Source organism: Mycteria americana, chromosome 4 (genome assembly GCF_035582795.1).
Source record: "Mycteria americana isolate JAX WOST 10 ecotype Jacksonville Zoo and Gardens chromosome 4, USCA_MyAme_1.0, whole genome shotgun sequence".
Taxonomy (NCBI): domain Eukaryota; kingdom Metazoa; phylum Chordata; class Aves; order Ciconiiformes; family Ciconiidae; genus Mycteria; species Mycteria americana.
The window spans coordinates 37238493-37256458 of record NC_134368.1 but is presented as its reverse complement, the minus strand read 5'-3'; the positions used below and the strand labels follow the sequence as shown (position 1 = coordinate 37256458).

The 17966-nt window shown below is 40.0% G+C and overlaps 1 protein-coding gene across 1 annotated transcript in view; it reads left to right on the top strand.

Annotated features, from left to right (window-relative positions):
• Positions 1-17966, top strand: part of SNX25 (sorting nexin 25) — a 91599-nt gene that overhangs the window by 72454 nt on the left and 1179 nt on the right. Inside the window, exons 12-18 of the mRNA XM_075500220.1 lie at positions 5432-5572; positions 6181-6294; positions 6842-7006; positions 12060-12177; positions 13384-13450; positions 15332-15513; positions 17075-17175. Coding sequence (XP_075356335.1) covers positions 5432-5572; positions 6181-6294; positions 6842-7006; positions 12060-12177; positions 13384-13450; positions 15332-15513; positions 17075-17175 — 888 coding nt within the window. The remainder of the gene's footprint in view (positions 1-5431; positions 5573-6180; positions 6295-6841; positions 7007-12059; positions 12178-13383; positions 13451-15331; positions 15514-17074; positions 17176-17966) is intronic.

Genomic DNA, 17966 nt, shown 5'->3' with positions numbered 1-17966 from the left:
GAAAGAAAGTGCCTTAAATCTGTGAGTAAGTTGAAGGAAAAGTTAAGTTTTCTCTTTTTTTTTTTTTTTTTTTTTTTTTTTTGTCTTGTTTTGCTCTTCCATTTGGGAGTAGGCAGACAATTGTAGAATGTAATGGAAACAAAAAGTATTACCATCTCATGGCTTTCTGTTAACACTTGCCATGAAAGGAACCCAATAAATGCTTGTTATGTAGTAAGTGGAGGCTCACACCGTACATAAACAATCTTCTTGACAGTAGCACTTCAGAGGATTAAAGATTAATTGAATCTCTACTGGCTTGCCTCCTGTGCTATTAAGAAAATGTTCATTAAATAAGTAGTTTCCTTGGGCTAAATTTTCTTGGAATTAAAAATTGGGTGCTGTTGAGTTTATTTGGTTGTGTCTTGAGCTCTTCCAAACTATTGATAGGCCTGTCAACAGTTAAACTCATTGTCACTAAAAGAAGAAATAAATCCAACAGGTTAAAAACTTAAAGTGCCATTTTAAAAACCACATTCTCAATGTCTAAACGTCTGGGTTTGTTTTTGTTTTAATGCTGTTTGCAGGTGACGCAGTTGAGAACGGTGAAGTTCTTAAGTTGTCTTTAAGAGTTCTCTGTAGCTTTTGAAATCTGGTTTTAAAAAACAGCAATACTGTGTGCAGCAAAACTGCAGAACAGCATCTTTCTGGTAAGGGGCACCATACAGAACTGCCCAGCGTCTCCCTTATTACCAGATGAGAAGGTGGTTCGGCTAAATAAGAGGGAGGTTGGGAGACGCTTCTAATTACTTGCTGCCTTAACTATAACTTATAAATAGTACTGGATTACATAATTAAATGTAGGCTTGCGTTAATTGGGCTGTTTGCAGCTTTGTGTTTCAAAGGGTAAGCTGGAGAAAACATTAATGTTGTAGGTATCCATGTTAATTAATTGCTCAGGAATGTTCTGGCTGCAGTTGATTATTTCAGGGGGTATGAGTAGGTGACATTGTCTTCCTATCTGCAGAATATGCTGTTACTAATCCTAGCATGTAGCTCTGTGATTTTAGAGAGAGAAAAACTTGGTGGCCCTATGTTTTTTGCAGAAAAGCTTAGTGAAAGTAAATTTTGCTATAGAATTTGAGCTGAAAGTGTAATAGCCTATCATTGTCCTTTTAAACTGATTTACTAAACCAGTTAATAGATAATACATACAAAACTAGAATTACTTAAGAGTTGGGGAAAAAACTATGTGTCCAAACTGTTGTTTGTACTCTCTCAGCTTGAATCTTTCAGTCTTTATAGTTTTGAGTCATATAAATGCACTAGTTGTGTATGTGTGAAATATATATTTAAAAAAACAAAATCAATGTAAATGGTATAACCTACAGGTGTCTTTTGGTAACTAATATTTCTGATAAAACCACCTTTGGAGACTCAAGTGTTTTGGCTGGTCAGTAGAGGTTGAAAAAAGACAGTGGGAACATGCAGAATGAGGGGACCCATGATAACAACTCATCTAATTCTGTGAGTCACTTCCCCGTGACAGGTATATTCCCCCCATACGAGCAGGTATAAAACTTACAGCTACGTAACCTAACATGCTCTGCTTGCTTTAATGGTTTTGGCCTTGTATCATTTCGTATTGTAGCAGACGTTCTGCCTTCTCTGTCCGAAGCAAGAAGACTATTTCAGAGCGTAACATCTTTTTAAAGATCTATTACTTTGATAAGGAATGGAGTTTGTAGATTCGAATAAGGTGAAAAAATAGCTTGTCTTACTAATTTAAATATCTTGGAATTTAGGGTGTTTATGCTCAGTGGAAGTTAAGAAAATTAGCTTCCTGTGAATTGAGGAAAACAACAGTGTGCCCAATATGCCTTCTGCATGGTCTTTCTATGTTTAAAAGGGACTTTTAAGGGACTTTTTTTTTTAACAGCAGTCTGGTTAGCCCCTATTTCACTGCTGCACAGCTTAGGTTGGCTGTTTCAGAGAGCTGCTCTGACTGAAGGAAGTTTCTGGTGAGTCATACAGTTCTTCACTGGCTTAATGACTGGGCTAATTTTTGTTAATGTTTAATCATTCCTGACTACTGTCTGGACCAGCCCTCAGTGCTTCTAACAGGTGGTTCAACCACTTTCGTTGGCAGCTTGTTACTTTACTGAACTATTATTACAGTTTTTGCTAGTGTTAAGTTTACATTTTACCTACTGCAGCTAATAGCTATAGTTTCTCCTGGAAAGTATTTAATAATGTTTGTTCCTCATTTGTTTTTGCAATATTTCATTGAATGTTTCTTACTGTGACCACACTACACACCCCAGTAAGAGGCGCACGCCAGAGGTGATCACCTTGTAGTTTTTATTAATCAGTGTAGGTCTGTCAGCATCCTCGTTCATATCTCTCTCTATCTACTTTGGGACTTTGTGCCTCATAGGGAGAAGGTAGAAGTCTTTACTCTTTGTGGACTAGGTATCTATGGCATGCTAGTAGACAGTAAATTCTGGAATAATTGATCTTTACATTGTCTTGAGGCTATGGAGCTGCTGCCAATGCAAAAAAAACCCAATAGCCTAAAGCCGCTTTGGGTACTTGAGGGCTGATTCTGTCCTTGCCAGGTAAGTAGCAGTGAATAACCTGAAAGACTCATGTGTAAGCTGAGAAAGGGCTGAGGAGGAGACTTGTGGAAATGCCGTCCTAGGGGCTAATTCTGTGAGCCCTTGCCAGTGCTCTGAAACCATCAGGGCTGAGACTATCACAGGACCTTTGGATTTGGAAAACCAAACCAGAGCACAAATGTTACGTTTATGCTTATGAAGAATCAGAGCTGGAAGAAGGTTAGGATGGTTCTCAGAAAGAACTGGACGATTTTTAGGATGGAGTAATAGAAGTGTGGTGAAATCTCACAGCATGGCATACGAGGTTTGGCGTTCAGCAGAAACTCTGGGCTTTGGCTCCAACCTGTTGGAGCGCTTTTTGGCTGGAAGCAGTAGGTACGCTGGTGGCTTGTCAGATGTGCAGTTTGTCTTGAGTGGGCTGCAGGTGTGAAAAACGCAAATGTGGCCCTCGAATATATCAGGAGAGGAGTTTCCATTCGAGACAAGGAAGTGTTACAGTTGCTCTGCAGGTGCTGGGCCATTGCCTTTGAGAAGGGTTGAATTGAATGAGGAACTTCTCCCATGAGAAGTGATTGTGAAAGCATTTTCATTTGCTTAGCTTAGCAAAAGGGAGACTCAGAAGAGTAAGGCTGTCTATAAAAACACATCAATAATCCTAAACATAAGGGAGAGGTGAAGAATTGTTGGAAAAAATGGGAAATTAGTTTGGAAATTGAAAGGAAACTTCCAATGACAAGGGTGAGGGTCTAGAGCAGACCTTTAGTGTACCAGGGATGGAAAAAAACCTTGTTTCACAGGTTTGAATTCATTCATGATACCAGTTTTATGAGATGGTGCCTGCTACAGCAAAGGATTAGATCTCCTGGTTTAGAAGACCCCCTAACATCCCATTTTTCTGTGCATTTTTCAGTTGACTCATTAATTTGGAAAAAACAAATGCACAAGTACTTAAGTTGATCAAAAATTTTGCTTTCTTAAGATCTTGAAGACTTTTGGATATTTCTATAAGGGTATTTGAAGGAAGTGGTAATGTGTCTCCACCTAGTAATTAGAATTTAAACGATCTTGCACATGGATCCTAACTTGAAAGCAGGAGTACCACGTCCTCCCATTTTGAGAATGTGCTTCCAGAAGGATGACTCTCTCCTGGCAGTTACGGTTCAGACGACCCTACGCACATGCAAATCCCTGCCCCGGGGACAAATGTGTAATGGAGAATGATACACGTGACTCGGGTCAGCATTTTCAGCACTGATCTCCCAGTTTTCAAAAGCGGCTGCCAAGAGGTGTTTGTGAGTCACCTACAAACATAAATCCAGTCTAGCTCAGGGGTAGACAGGGCAGGGACTGTCCCAGGAGATCCCAGCCCCTCTGTGCCGGGTCCCTCTGAGCTACATTTTGGAGGCTATTCAAGCGTCTCTTTCTGCAGTAGTCTAGCAGGAGAAGGGCAGTTCCCCAAGTAGCTGTGCTGGGAACCAGGCACATTTTCGGATGTTCAAGCTGGTACTTTGTATTCTGTTTGGGTGCTGCTGCAGCTTTTTTTTTTTTTTACAGAGAGATGTGAAACCTAGGCCTCAGATCGGGCTTCCCAGTGGTCTGTGTGCAGCTTTAGGAGGAGTGCATCGCAGGAATATTCTCCATGTACAGCTCTGAACAGCTGTAAAATATGAAAATACATTTTAGCTATGTGTCTTTTACAATGGTGATGTAGCCACTTGTCAAATTATCTGTCACTAGCTTTAAGTGTTGTCAGACCTTTACAGGCTTCTCAGAAAATGTGTCATATTATATGAATTTTGAAGCTTATTCTTACCCTAATTGGATTAGTTAAATATTCTTTAAAAAAAAAAAAAAAAAAGCTCAAAAAGCTTAAAAATTACTACTTTCCTCAAAAAGATTGTGTGAGAGTGGTGTTTTATAATTACCTTTCTATTATTTGCATGTATATTAAAACAAGCATTTGAGAGTTTGGATTGGCCAAAAAGAGCTATGTATTTTATGCATTTCCCTTATTTGCCTTTCATAATCTATTTAGCTGTCCCCTTATAATAAGTAAACAAAAATCTGTTACCATTAGGACATAAGGGTGAAATTCTGGGTGGCTCATCAAATTAAGAAATAATATGGTCACACTGCTGCCATTGTCTCAAGAAAAATCGTTTAACAACTTTGCTGTAGTTTTCCCATTTGCACAATGTGGCTAATCACTCCTTCCTCTGGCTGTTGTACAGCTTGATTCATTAGTATTTTTGTAAAGTTGTGAACCCCTCAGAAATAAACACCTCATGGATAGCACCATGTTTTGTTCATGCAGAATAGCTCAACTGAGCGGAGAAACTGCTCTGAGCCAGCACCAGCTGCCGCAGGGCCCAGCTGCAGAGCTGCTGTGCCTGCTGTGTGGGTGAGCCTCAGCACGAGCACTGGGAAAGAAGGGTGGGAATAATGGGAGAACAGTCAGGAAAATGCAGACGGGAGAGATGGAGCATTGGTAAGCAATCAGAAAGCTATGTGGTAGGTACCTTAAAAACTGAAATAATACATGCAGCTGTTTGAAGATGACAAGTCAGGGAGATTTGAGTGCTGATGGACAGCATTGCAAAGCTGTATGTAAAGTGTAATAGTGACTAGCTGGAGGAGTGATTCAGGACTGACATAGCATTCTGGGTAAAGTCTAGTCTACTAAGGGTATTGCTCCATGTGTAGCCTTCAAATTCCGAGAGAGGCATGGGACAGTGATGACGACTGAATTTGCAAGCCAGTCAGCTGGCAGCCCAAATGTTCCACTGTTTGCTTTTAGAGTAGTATGCCTTACCTGTTGGTTTCTTCCCCACAAGGTTTTAGAAGAGAATGGAGAACAAGTGCCCTGTTACTCTGTCATGGTGAGTTTACAAGAAGTTGGTGGGGCTGAAACTAAGAACTGGACTGTTCCCAGGAAGCTCAGTGAGTTTCAGAACCTACACCGGAAACTCAGTGAGGTACGAATCTCGGTTAGGGGAGGGAGAAGATGCAAATTGCTGAAATTTGTCAGAATGATGCTTGTAGAGGGGAAAACCAGATAAAAATTTAATATTGCCAGTTTTTATGCCAGCCTTTTGGCTTTTAGCCTTTTAGAGCTAGTTTTCTAGCTGCATATTTCTGGCCTGTGCTAGGTGCTTATAAAACTTGTTTATAAACTTTTTTTTTTTCCTTAATAATGAATGTTTTACTGGACTAACCCAATGTCAAAATGGTCTATGCTCTGCACTGTCATGCAAGAGCCTGCTTTAAAAACCAGATACAAAACTAGATTTTTGTATCTGGCTTCCAGGGAGGTATTAGAAAAGACACCTTTCGGAGACAGGGAAGGTTTCCTTTTACAGTGCTTTAACCTTTCTGTCTGATAAGGGATAGATAATGATGGTGGTGTGAAGGGAAAGGGTTTAGATGTGTCAGCCCATAGTGGGTAAGGGAAGGTGTTTTTCAAGGTGCTGAAAGGGGTGTGGAAGGGACATGAGAGTACAAAGGAGTCTTTTAATGTCTCTTCCGAACCACCTGTGTTTTTCTGCACATGTATTTTAAGTGAGCTCTCCTTTCTCCTACACAGTGTTTTCCATCATTAAAGAAAGTTCAGTTGCCTTCCCTCAGCAAGCTGCCCTTCAAATCCATAGACCAGAAATTCATGGAGAAATCCAAGAACCAGCTTAATAACTTTCTGCAGGTAGGAAAACAAAGACAAAAAGAACAGATGTCTAAACAGGAGAATTGAAGCATGCCTCTGGAGTGGATGTTGTCTCTCTATTGGCTAAAGAGAGAGCCTAGAAGAAATAGGTCAGATGTAAGGTTTGACACTATAAATGTCAGTTATCTAAAAATGCCTGAAGCTGAGATGTGTTTGGCTGATATTTACTACTAGAGGAATGGTTACTTAATTTAAACTTTGATTCATCAAGAAATAGGAAATAATGAATCCTATAATTGCCACTTCCAACTACAACACTTCACAACAAATTTCTTACAAATTAGAACTTTTTTTTGTTCAAAAAGAAAGTGGTAAGATTAAAAACTTTAATCTTACTAGTTCTAATACTTTAGAACTAGCTTCCTAAAATATCTGTGAAGTATCTTTGTGAGACATGGAATTTTTTTTCTCACTCTACCTCTGAGCCATGTCTTAATCAGTTTTATTGGGTGGCCTGACACATTCTGTTCCTTAACAAGAAACACTTAATTGATGTGTTGTTTCTGTCATTATTTTTCTTTCATAGAAATTGCTCTCTGATGAAAGACTCTGCCAGAGTGAAGCACTTTATGCCTTCTTGAGCCCTTCCCCAGAGCACCTCAAAGTTATTGATGTGCAAGGAAAGAAGTCGTCTTTTTCACTCTCCTCATTTCTAGAGCGACTTCCTGGTGATTTGTTTTCTCATCAGGAGGTAAGTGGTAGAAAAGTAATCTTCCCGAATTTAATTACTTATCCAAAGTAAGCAGGGAGAGCCATTAATATAATGCATTTGAATGGCAGGTAATATTGGAAGGCATTTCCAAAGGTCATTTTTAATTTACTGTAAGTGAACAAAGAGTCAGAAATAAGAGCTGTCTATGAATTTAAAAGGTGTTTATTAATACAATAAGTTTCCTGCCCTTTGATAAATACATATAGGCAAATGTGTAACATATCACAAATAAACGAATTGCAGTCCACGTGGGATTGTTTATTTTTTATAGCAAAATTTCCCACTTTTTGTGCTTGACATGCGTATTTCAGAGGGTTTTTGAGAGGTAAAAGTAATTCTCTCTCGGGAAGCTTCTCTTGGCAGGGAACAGCTGTGTGTCCTTAATTTCTGGACAACTTCTGAAGCAAAGCTAGTTTTGACAAAGAATTTTGGCAAATGGTACAAGCTCACTGAAGGAATTTGCAAATACAGGCGGGAGCTCATGTGGGCAAACCAGTTGGAGAATTTGATACTATGCCATAAAAAAAAATATTGTCTTTCGAAACACAGTGAAGAATAGATTAGTGACTAAAATAGCTCATTGACTAAAATTGATCATAATTCCATGGCGCTCTATTCTATGTGGTTCATGTTGCAGATATGCAGCCTCCAAGGAGCTATTTCTATTACCCTTTTTAATTATACGTATATGAAATAATGCTGTTCTTACATGCTGTAGTTGTCTGCAGTCGATGGGCCTTCTGCAGGATAAATGGAGTTTGGGGAACTTGTACAGTTCTAGGCTGTTAATAGGCAAAAAAGTGGTCTTGCATCTCTCGGGAATAAGAAAATCCTATATGTTTTCATTTTTCAAAATTGCACTGTATTTGCATCTAGATGCTGAATGCATATGTCTCATTTCAGAGTAATAAATATAAAGAAAGTTTGAGAAACTAATTTTACACTTCGGTAGAAGTACTGCGGTTCTAAAAACAAAAATGCGTTCACTAAAATGACTGTTAGGTAGAAGTAGCATAAAAGCATAGAAGCATGAAGCTATTTGTATTTTGCTATTTAATTGAAAAACATCCTCAAGAAAAAAGCCAGACTGCATGTATATTGTATTATGTGAGTGTGTAGGAGGAGATAGGAAATATGGGAGAAGGAAAGGGAGTTTGTAATGAGAGTGGATGAGAGAGGAGAGAGAACAAAAGAAATTAAGCAGAAATGAAGCAACTGGTACTGAAAAACTGAAGGAAGTAGAGCAAAAAATGCCCAGAGAATGTGGCAACAGAGGAGTCGGAACATATCTTCTTATGCAGTTTAAATTTAATACTATTTCTTTCTTGTGGGACTAGGAGCTTAATTTTGGCTAGACTGTATTATGCCAGGCACTGTGCAAATGCAGACAAAGACCATCCCGCTTCACATCCACCTTCCCTCTCCCCTCCCCTCCTTCCCTAAGCTTAAACATAAGATGAGACAACAGAATACAGATGGAGGGAGTATAGAAAACTGTTAGACCTTCTGAATCAGGATGGCAAACATTTGTCCTAGTTTAAAAATAATGATAAAATTAAGTGAAGGGAGGGGAATTGTGAGGTGGTCTGGGATCAGCTCTAACTTTTCTTGGACACCCTTGTCTTTCGGTGTGACCTTTCGATCAGCTCAATCTTGTCCAGTGATAGCATTTTGGATAACTTACCAAAGCAGTTAAACTAGGGTTAAATCATTTGGTACAAGGTCATTAATGAAGTTAGTTGTGTTAAACCACACTTTACAAGGATGTTACAGTTGTGTTCTCTTTGTAACTAAGAATTCCTGGTTTAGTTCATATTTTGGACTTTGTAGAAGTGAATGCTTTTGTACAGCTCTCTCCTTGCCTTTTATGTCTCATGTTGCATTTTTCAAATATGTGTTAGAGCAACAATATTACCTCTTGAGTGCTGTTTTCAGGATTAGATATTGCAGCAATTTCAGATCTCTTGTATATACAGCTCCTTGGACAGGGCTAGCTTTAGAACATATTTCTTAGCTCTCAAGACCAGAACCAAATCAGAGGAAAAACCACAGTTGATATCATCTAGAGGAAGGGCTTTTAGGTTTATGAAGTGTTAATGGATGGAAAATGGACTGTGGTATAAGAATTTGCACTTCCTATTGCATTTTTCTAAATGATAGGGGATTCACTGAACAGTGGAAAAATAGAACAAGGACCTCAGAGAGGTCATCAGGTTTACCCTCTTGCTCCAAGAAGACTCAACTGTACTGGCAAAATTCTTGGCACATGTTTGTCTAATGAGTTTTTAAACCACTGATAACTGATGTTCTCTGGCCAAGCAAGGCAGCATATCCCAGTTCTCAGCTGTCTTCATGGTTAGAAACCTTTTCTTACTGTCTAACCTAGATCTCCCTTCTTTAGCCAGCTAGCTCTTGTCCTGTCTGCAGCAAACACAGAACAGTTTGGGTTAGGATCATCTCAGTTATCAGGAGTTACCACTTTCCTTTTGTCTTTTATTCTTTTATTTCTTAGACCGGGCAGCCCCAATTTCTCCTAGTTTTTGTTAGGTTATGTTTTATTTAATTCTTATGGTTTTGCTCTGGATTTATCCGATTATCCTTATTTTTCTTGGAAATGTGGTGACTAAAATTTAAAACACGATGGTCCCACTAGATTTTCCTATTCCCATGTATGAAAATAATTTTTATGTCTATATGTGTATGTATGTCATACAAACAATGTTTGTGCTTAAACATCATGGTATTACACTTGCCTTTTCCACAGCAGTATGGCCCTGGATCTTTTTCTGTAGTCTTATCAATACCAATTGTTTCGTTTCCTGCATTTACACAGTGACTTATTGCTGCTTTGCATCTGTCTTTATCAAACTGCACCCTGTGGGCTCAGCTACAAATTCAGTAAGCTCACCTGCAAATTCAGTAAGCTTATTTTCAGTTCTGTTGCCCAAGTGCTTAATGAAAATATGGAATGATGTCTACTATGAAAAATTAAATAAAACATAATTTCTTGAATAATTAGAATAACAAAGGGCTGAGAAGCCTCTTGACCAGAGGAAGATAGTGAGCAGGACTGGAGTTTGCTCTAGACTGTGTCCCTGGAGAAAACTCTGTTCATTGTCAGTGAATTTGTGTGCTTGTGTGGTAAGGTGGGTAATAATTTGTGGTTTCCTTGTGTGGCATTTCTTGTCAGTATGGTGTGGCTTTTTGTTCCCTGCCCTCGGTCACAGCTTAGCCTGTCATTAGCAGAAAGCTTTAAAAGCTGGGGACTCGTCAAGCTGTGGAAGCTGGTAAACAGGGAAGTGTACGTGGACATTTACAGTGCACTTCAGTGCTGTGGGGTTTTTTCTTTTGTTTTTCTGGTTATGAGGAGAGAAGCAGCATCTCAAGCAGTGCTAGAGAAAATGCCAAATGTGACACAGGAAGTGAAGGGTACAGGATCTATAAGTGTTGGAATATGCAACACTGGAGTTATTTATTTACAGACTACTATGCAGTGCCATGCCTGGAGAATATTCAGGGACTGGAAATGTACTCAAAGTCAATGATGGGCTTTAGATGGGACTTGGAGGGTGTGAAGAAGGAGTAAGACAAACTAATGTACAGCTTGGACACTGTAGGATACTCTGTATAGCAGGGTTCAAATGACAGGCAAGGAATGACTGAAAGATTGTGACCATAAGGCCAAGAAAGACACCAAAATAATGCAAGAGAAATAGAGCCATGAAGCAGGTTTTCCAGACTGGGGGGGGGGGAGGAGGAAGCAGTATTAGATGATGGAATGATAAGGAATTTATCATTCCTTATCTTACGCCACAGTCCGTTTTCTATCCATTAACACTTCATAAAGCTAAAAGGAAGGTAAAGGAAGAGATGATGGATTGGATTTCTTTGAAAAGCAGGGCTGAAGAAAGAAAACCTGTCTGCACGCCATTCTGACCATTCCTGAGCCAGAGACTGGGGCATTGCACCTGCCTCAGCAGGGGTCAGGTCTAGCTCACTGCGGCTATGCTCCAAGCATAGGCAGGCAGGGGAGGATCCAGGAAGGCAAAGGGATGTGCTGGCTGCCATGAGTAATGGTAGGTGGTGTAGTCCTGATGCTGAAGCAGATCTTCATGACACTGAGAAACAACCTGCTGTCTGCTCTTCATTCTTGAATAAATGGTACTGCCAAAACTGAGGTGGTTCAATCCAGTCTTCTCCTGAGTCTATTCTGAATAACTCTACTCCCTTCGGTACCCTGAATTTGGGTATCCTCAGGCTCAGGTCAGTAAGTATCACCATATTATGTTTCTGCCTGGGACTTGTACTTGTTCATGGTGCTTGTCTTTGCAGTGGCCAGTTTGTCTTCCACTGTGGGGTTTGGTTCCTGGCTTACTGCAAGGACAACTTGCTGGTGCTTGATCCCACTGAGTGGCTTCAGCTGTGCAAGGCACTGTCTGCTCTTCAGGGGAGCCAACTACCTGCCTTCTCCCTGTGCGATAACCAGATTCTCCCCCTTTCTTCCTAGCTGCTTGTGTTGCAAACGGCTCCAGCTGGCTAGCTCCCCATCCTGGATGTCCTTCATGGGTGTTGTGTCAGAGGAGGCTTTACAGTCACAAACACCTCTGAGTGCCATCTCCTTACAGTTCTCACCTGCTTCCTAGCAGTACATGGCTCCCACATCACCTGCTTTCCCTTATCCAGCTAGTGTTGGCAGGGCAATATAGGCAGTGGACCCTACAAATCTGGGCAGATCCACCCAATGCTGAGGTGCTTACTGGGGCAAGGCTGCAGGCAGGAGTTCTAGCAGGGTGATGACTCCAGCAGCACAGTGTCCTCATCACTCTTGTCTGGTGGGAAGCGCAATCCCTTTTCAAAATCCCTGGTGAGGTTTCTGTTGGCCAGATCCTGCCAGCAGCAGAGTTGGTGACTCTAATGCCCTTATTGAGCAGGCTGGCTGTGCTCCTTCCCCAGAGCATGGCAGTAACTAAATCCATTCTGGAAGAAGGAGGGGGAACTGCGGTGCATACCCATGTTGTGTCTGTCTTCCTAGGAAGAAACAGAAGAGGATAGTGACCTGTCAGACTACGGAGAGGAGGTGGATGGGAAAAGGGACTCTCTTGCTGAACCATGTTTCATGCTGATTGGAGAGATTTTTGAGCTGCGAGGAAGTAAGCTGTAAACCTGCTTATTTGCTAGTGGAATCTGTTGGCCAAGAAATCTGGGGCACCTTGTAATTCGGATTTTTCTGCTGTTTCAATAAGTGGAAATGTTCTTGCAATCTATATAGCCAGTTTGTTTGGAACAGAGCTGTTCTTCAGTAGTTCATAACTTTGGTGCTTTCATTCAAAAGTGAAATTCCAATATAACATGGCAGGAAAAATGTAACTGGTAGGGGAGAGCATTTGTATTCAATATTCTTAAGTTTTCAATTTAAAAAAAAATCTGGAAAAAGAAGTACAAAAGTATGTTTTCTGTAAATAGGCTGCATGCTAGAATGTATGAATTATGAGGAAGGAAAGATGGCTTTATTACAGAACATGTCACTGACAAAGCCACATAATTTTAATGTCCATTTTAAGTGTGTTATGTATGCATTTTAGTTCTACAATTTGTATAGTGGAAAAGATGTTAGAATTGCTGTCTTTCAGTACCAGATTTTTTTTTCCCTCCTTTACGTAACTGAATGATGGTAATAAAGAAAACTACTTTTGTTTCTATTTGAATGTGCAGCCACACTTGATGCCCTATAAAATTATTTACAGGGTAACTATTACAAAATGCAGCACCTTCCAAAAATGGCAGATGTGTCTTCCAAATATAGACTTTCTTGTGCTGATAGTGAACAGCATGAAAGAAAGATTAACCAGTAATTACTAGGAAGCACTCACATTTGTTTCGTTTATTCATAATGAAAAGCTAACTGCTTGGTTTATTTGAGTGAAAATATTTTCAGAATGTTAATGATGCTGCTGTGTGTACAACATTATACAAGTAGGTATGAAAAAGGTGTGAGATTTGAGGGGTTTTCTTTTTTTGTAGTAGAAAAAGGGCTTTGGATAGTTGTGTGGCTCAATAAACTTTAAATATTTTTAAACATAAAAGTTTACAGTATAAACTACAAACGCATGTTTATGTAATCTGCAGGACTTAAAAACATAGAGCAAATAGTACAGGGAAGGCAGTCAAGAAAAATGATACAATTAGTGAAATCTTATAAAGGATTATAACACACATGTTTACTGCAGGGGTGGGGTGGGGTTTTTTGCGGGGGGGTGGGTGGGTGGGGGAGTGGAGGGGAATGTTTTGACGATCATGGGTTCCCTAATGTTACTAACCTCCTGATCTTTATTTTCTGGCATTTTTCATTGTTCTAGTGTTCAAGTGGGTCAGAAAAACATTAATTGCACTAGTACAAGTCACTTTTGGAAGAACTATCAACAAGTAAGTAGCTGTTACTTTAACTGAACTTGCACTGCTGTTCTATTAAAAAAAGGCTGAGAGCAGAATTGTTAAAAAAAAATAACCTGGACATTCTGTTGTATATGATAATCTGCATTTGTTTTCCACAGCTCAGTTCACAAATATGTTGATTAGAGAAGACACAGATATATGAATTATCTTTTTCCTTATTTTTTCCCCTACACAGGGCTTTGCTTTTGGAAGAACACAGTATTTCATGGGATTTCATTATTTTTATTTACACACACACACACACGTATATATATATAACAACAACAACAAATTACTTGCTGTCCTGTTCTTCTGAATGGCCTGGCTCTGAATGGCTTTTATTAGTTTGTGCTTTATCTTACAGTCCCATGAATATTTTTGCCAGATCTGAAACTAGGTTTCCCTTTTAAGTAATTCTTTCAAATCAAATACATATTTCTCTGAAGTGACTGAAATAATGTTTATACCTGATGAGAACCATTAATTTGTAACATGAAACCTGTAGACATGTAACAGTGATGTGTTTTCATAAAGGTATTTTTCTGTATCATTTGAAGACCTGTCTGCCAAGTGAGGCCTGGACTGAGGCTATGAAGTAAGCATGCGTGTCTCTATGCACCTTTCGTGTGGAAAGCTGTATCGTTGGTCAGAAAAATTTTGGAAAAGTGTTCCTTTTCTTGTCAGAAACAAAGGTCTACAATAAAACTTGATTCAGTAGAGCAGATGACCGATACAAACACATTTCCCATGACTCTTCGATCAGTACTGATGCTCTTACGCATGATGATGTTTTTCTTAGGAAAGTCTGTGAATCTGTGATTTCTGTAGCACACTCACATAGGCAAAGGGCCACTGAGAATCTCATGAAATGCATTATTTTGTTTTGGTGTAGCAGTGGGACTATTACTTGGGTAAGTGTCACAGCCCAGAAATCTACCAGCAGAACAGGCTGTTCCTTTGTCCAGTCACTGTCTAAATTTGCACGTGCCAGCATGGCTTTTAAAACCTCTCGTGTGTTATGTAGTGGTAAATTGGACAAAAAGTGATGGAAGGTCACGCAGTTGACTCCTGGTGAACTGATGGTGTCTGACAGTATCCATTCACTGAGGTTTAAATTTTAAATCGGTTCATTTGTTTGCACACTGCTGATAACTAGCATGAAAGACACCTGAGAGAGGACAAAGGGATAGCGTGTGTGTGTGAGCACAGCATGCGTGCAAAGTTGCTATATAGCTTTTTACATGTTGGTTGAATTTTTACATTTACTGATTAAGGGTTTCGACTGTACTGTGGCACAGTTAGGCAGTACTGCCTGGAGCCTGCTGTCTACCTCAGACTCTTTGTGCTGAAGGCTACAGCGAGTGCCTGCAGCCACAGGAGGAGGCCGCTATCTCCATTTGTAATCCCTTCACTAATGTGCTGTTGGTATCTGTGAGGAAACTTACTGTGCTCTTATCAAAACTTCATCTGTTTTTTATCCGACCAGGCACATCTGTGCATGCAACTAGTTTGGAGGTTGCTACAATTAGTTAGGTGATTTTTATGTCTTTACCCAGTGGAGCCTTTGTACTGCCCGTCCTTGAAATATATACACATTTCAGTGTAGTACTTGTAATTTCTAATATATGTTTGTGGATTACATTGAAATGTAGCCTTCTCCACATCTCAGTCGGGTATCTGGAGTGACCTAGATACTAGAGCACCCAGAGCTGAATACAGCTTGCTGTGATGCTGGTGAAATCATCTCGGATAAATTGGGATAATTACGTGAAAACAAGCATCACTTCCACTACTTTCAGGGGTAAAAAGAATAAATCTGCATAAAATGTGAAAGACCAGCTCTGATGTGCTCCCTTCTACACTTCTTTACAGGCAAATCCGTGACACTGTACACTGGATGTTCAGTGAACCAATGCTTGTTTACTACATTGGTGTGTTTCGAGATGCTTTTTGGCCAAATGGGAAGTTAGCACCACCACCAAGAGCCAAGAGCGATGAACAAAAGCAAGAGACAAAACAGAGAGCACAGCAAAAATTACTTGAAAACATTCCAGGTGAGATCACTTTCTTTCTGCTTAATCATGGATTTAATAACTAGTAAGGAAACTGATTAATCAAATACTGTTCTGCTGCATTTTAAATTTTTCCTGTAGAGTTGTAAATTATGGTTATTTGCATAAATAAGGATAATTTTGGCCTTACTCTTTGCCAAAACTCTTGTCTGTCTGGTAAAGGGCATGGATTTGGGTATTATTGGTGGATGCAAAATCCAGTATCGCTGTACTTCTGCCTGTGTGTAATATTCATCAAGGAACCTAAGTGAAGTCAAGACAGTCTCTGCTGGTTCTCTGTGAGCAAATACCAGGTGGTTCTGCTACTTGGAACTACTTGACAAATAGGGAGAGTGGCACCACCCCAATTACTTTTCCCTCTTATATTTTCAAATGGAAGAGGGAGGTCTACCCATGCTGTCAGTGTTGTGTGTTGCTGTCTGTTTCTGATAAGAGGTTTCGGGACACTGAATGTTAGAGGGACCTGCAGCCTGGACAGAAGCCTCCTGGATTGAGTGGGGTTCCCAGTACTTTCCTTTGCCTGCCCTTACCTCCCACGCCTGGACAGCTTCCTCTTCAGCATGCACGTTTCTGGGGCACCATTCTGAGATGCTCCATCCCTCCCCATTCATAGGACAGGGAGTCCAGTTACATAATTCTGACTCTTCAGAGATCATGTAAACCCAAAGGCACCTAACTGGGAAGAACCAAAATTCATTTCCTTTAGTCCTTGGAAATGCACTTAAACATAGCTTGGATGCTTTTTATCTCCCCTCCATCTGAATAGAATGTACTTTAATGAGCTATTTTATGGCTTCACTGAGATATCTCATATAGCCCCTTGCATTAGGTTGTTTAATTAATTTTTACTGCAGAAACAGCAGCAGGTATGCATGCAAAATATTTGTCATTTGATGTGTAAACAACTCTCCATTTACTCTTTATGTTATACTCGCCTACTTACCTAGAATAGCCTTCCATAGTTGGTTTGTGGTTTTGTTTGTTTGTTTCTGAGTTTGGAGAGAGGTATCAGGACATAGCTGAATACACCTTAAATTAATGATGAAGCCTTGGATCACTATTTATTCTCTAATTTAATCCAAAATGTAAATCATTGAGTTATAATTCTCTTATCTGCTTCCTTGTGGGAAGTCTTTTCTGTGAAGATTGAGAGGCAATTAAAGTACTAAATCTGTTTCAACTTTTGTAGGAATTCTGTCTTTGTGGCTGAAGGTGTATTTAAGTGAATGGTTTAATAATGTATGAGATTAGACTTGACTCTGCAAGGTGAACTACCTAAAAGGCATACTATGAACACTTAAAATGTTGTCATTGAGATGCATACACTATTCTATAACTTGGGTAACTTGAGAATAAGGGTATCTTTTCAACCTGTGACCTCAGTGTGTTTTTAAAAGGTTGGTGAATGGGGACTATGTCTCTTGTAACCAAGGGCCATGAAGCGCAATGGTTTTGTTTCCCCTCCTTTATGGGTAGTAGTGTCAGCTGGAGGTTTTGCCTAGTGTGAGTGAAACAATATAAGCTGAAGTAACATTTGTTACAGATACTCTGCAGAGTCTTGTTGGACAACAAAACGCCCGTCACGGTGTAGTGAAAGTGTTCAATGCATTGCAAGAAAGAAAGGCTAACAAGCATCTACTCTATGTGAGTAACCAGAAAAGTAGCCTTTTAACTTTATAATCCTGTTAATTACTGAACTCTGCTCACTCAGTATTAAAGCCTGGGGGGTGTGTTTTTGCAGAGATTTATGTTGGACTATTGTTCCATGTACAAGTAACTTTTTTGTTATTGAAGTAAGTCAGAAAAAATGTACATGGTTCCATCATTTGACTAATTTTGAATAACAAAAAGCTGTTTAAGTATAAAACCAGTATTGCTTTTGTCTAAAAGAGATCCTCTACCACATCCAACTTGCCTGTCTTCATAAGGTGCAAACTAATTTCTTCGTATAGCTGAGAAAAATAAACATACCTTGGAGAATTCTAGGGAAGGAGAGCTCCAGGAGTGGCTCACAGTTAGGACGTGACAGCCCTCCAGAAGTCCCGCTTCTCTACTGTTGGTTGGGACTGGTCAGAGTATGCAGCTGGATCCAAGTATAATACCTTCCCTCTCAGTCAGTCTCTTCTGGCTCATTTCCTTCAGCAGCCAGTCACATAACACAGCCTCAGCACAGGAGTGGACGCAGCCTGCTCAGGAGGTGCATGCCCTGGTGCTTGCTTATGTAGCCACTGCGGCTTCAACAGAACAGCACCAGTTTATACAGGGTGGGAAAGCCCCATCTGAAAGCAGCTGCCCATGGCACTTGCCCTTTTTCAGCCTTAAGACATTTCCCATGTTATCTGTAGGGTGCATGCCAGCTTTAGGATGAAAGAAAAGTAGTTGCATGAATGATGAGTAGAATGACCCTAGATGCTTCTGTTATCTGTGATGCTCTG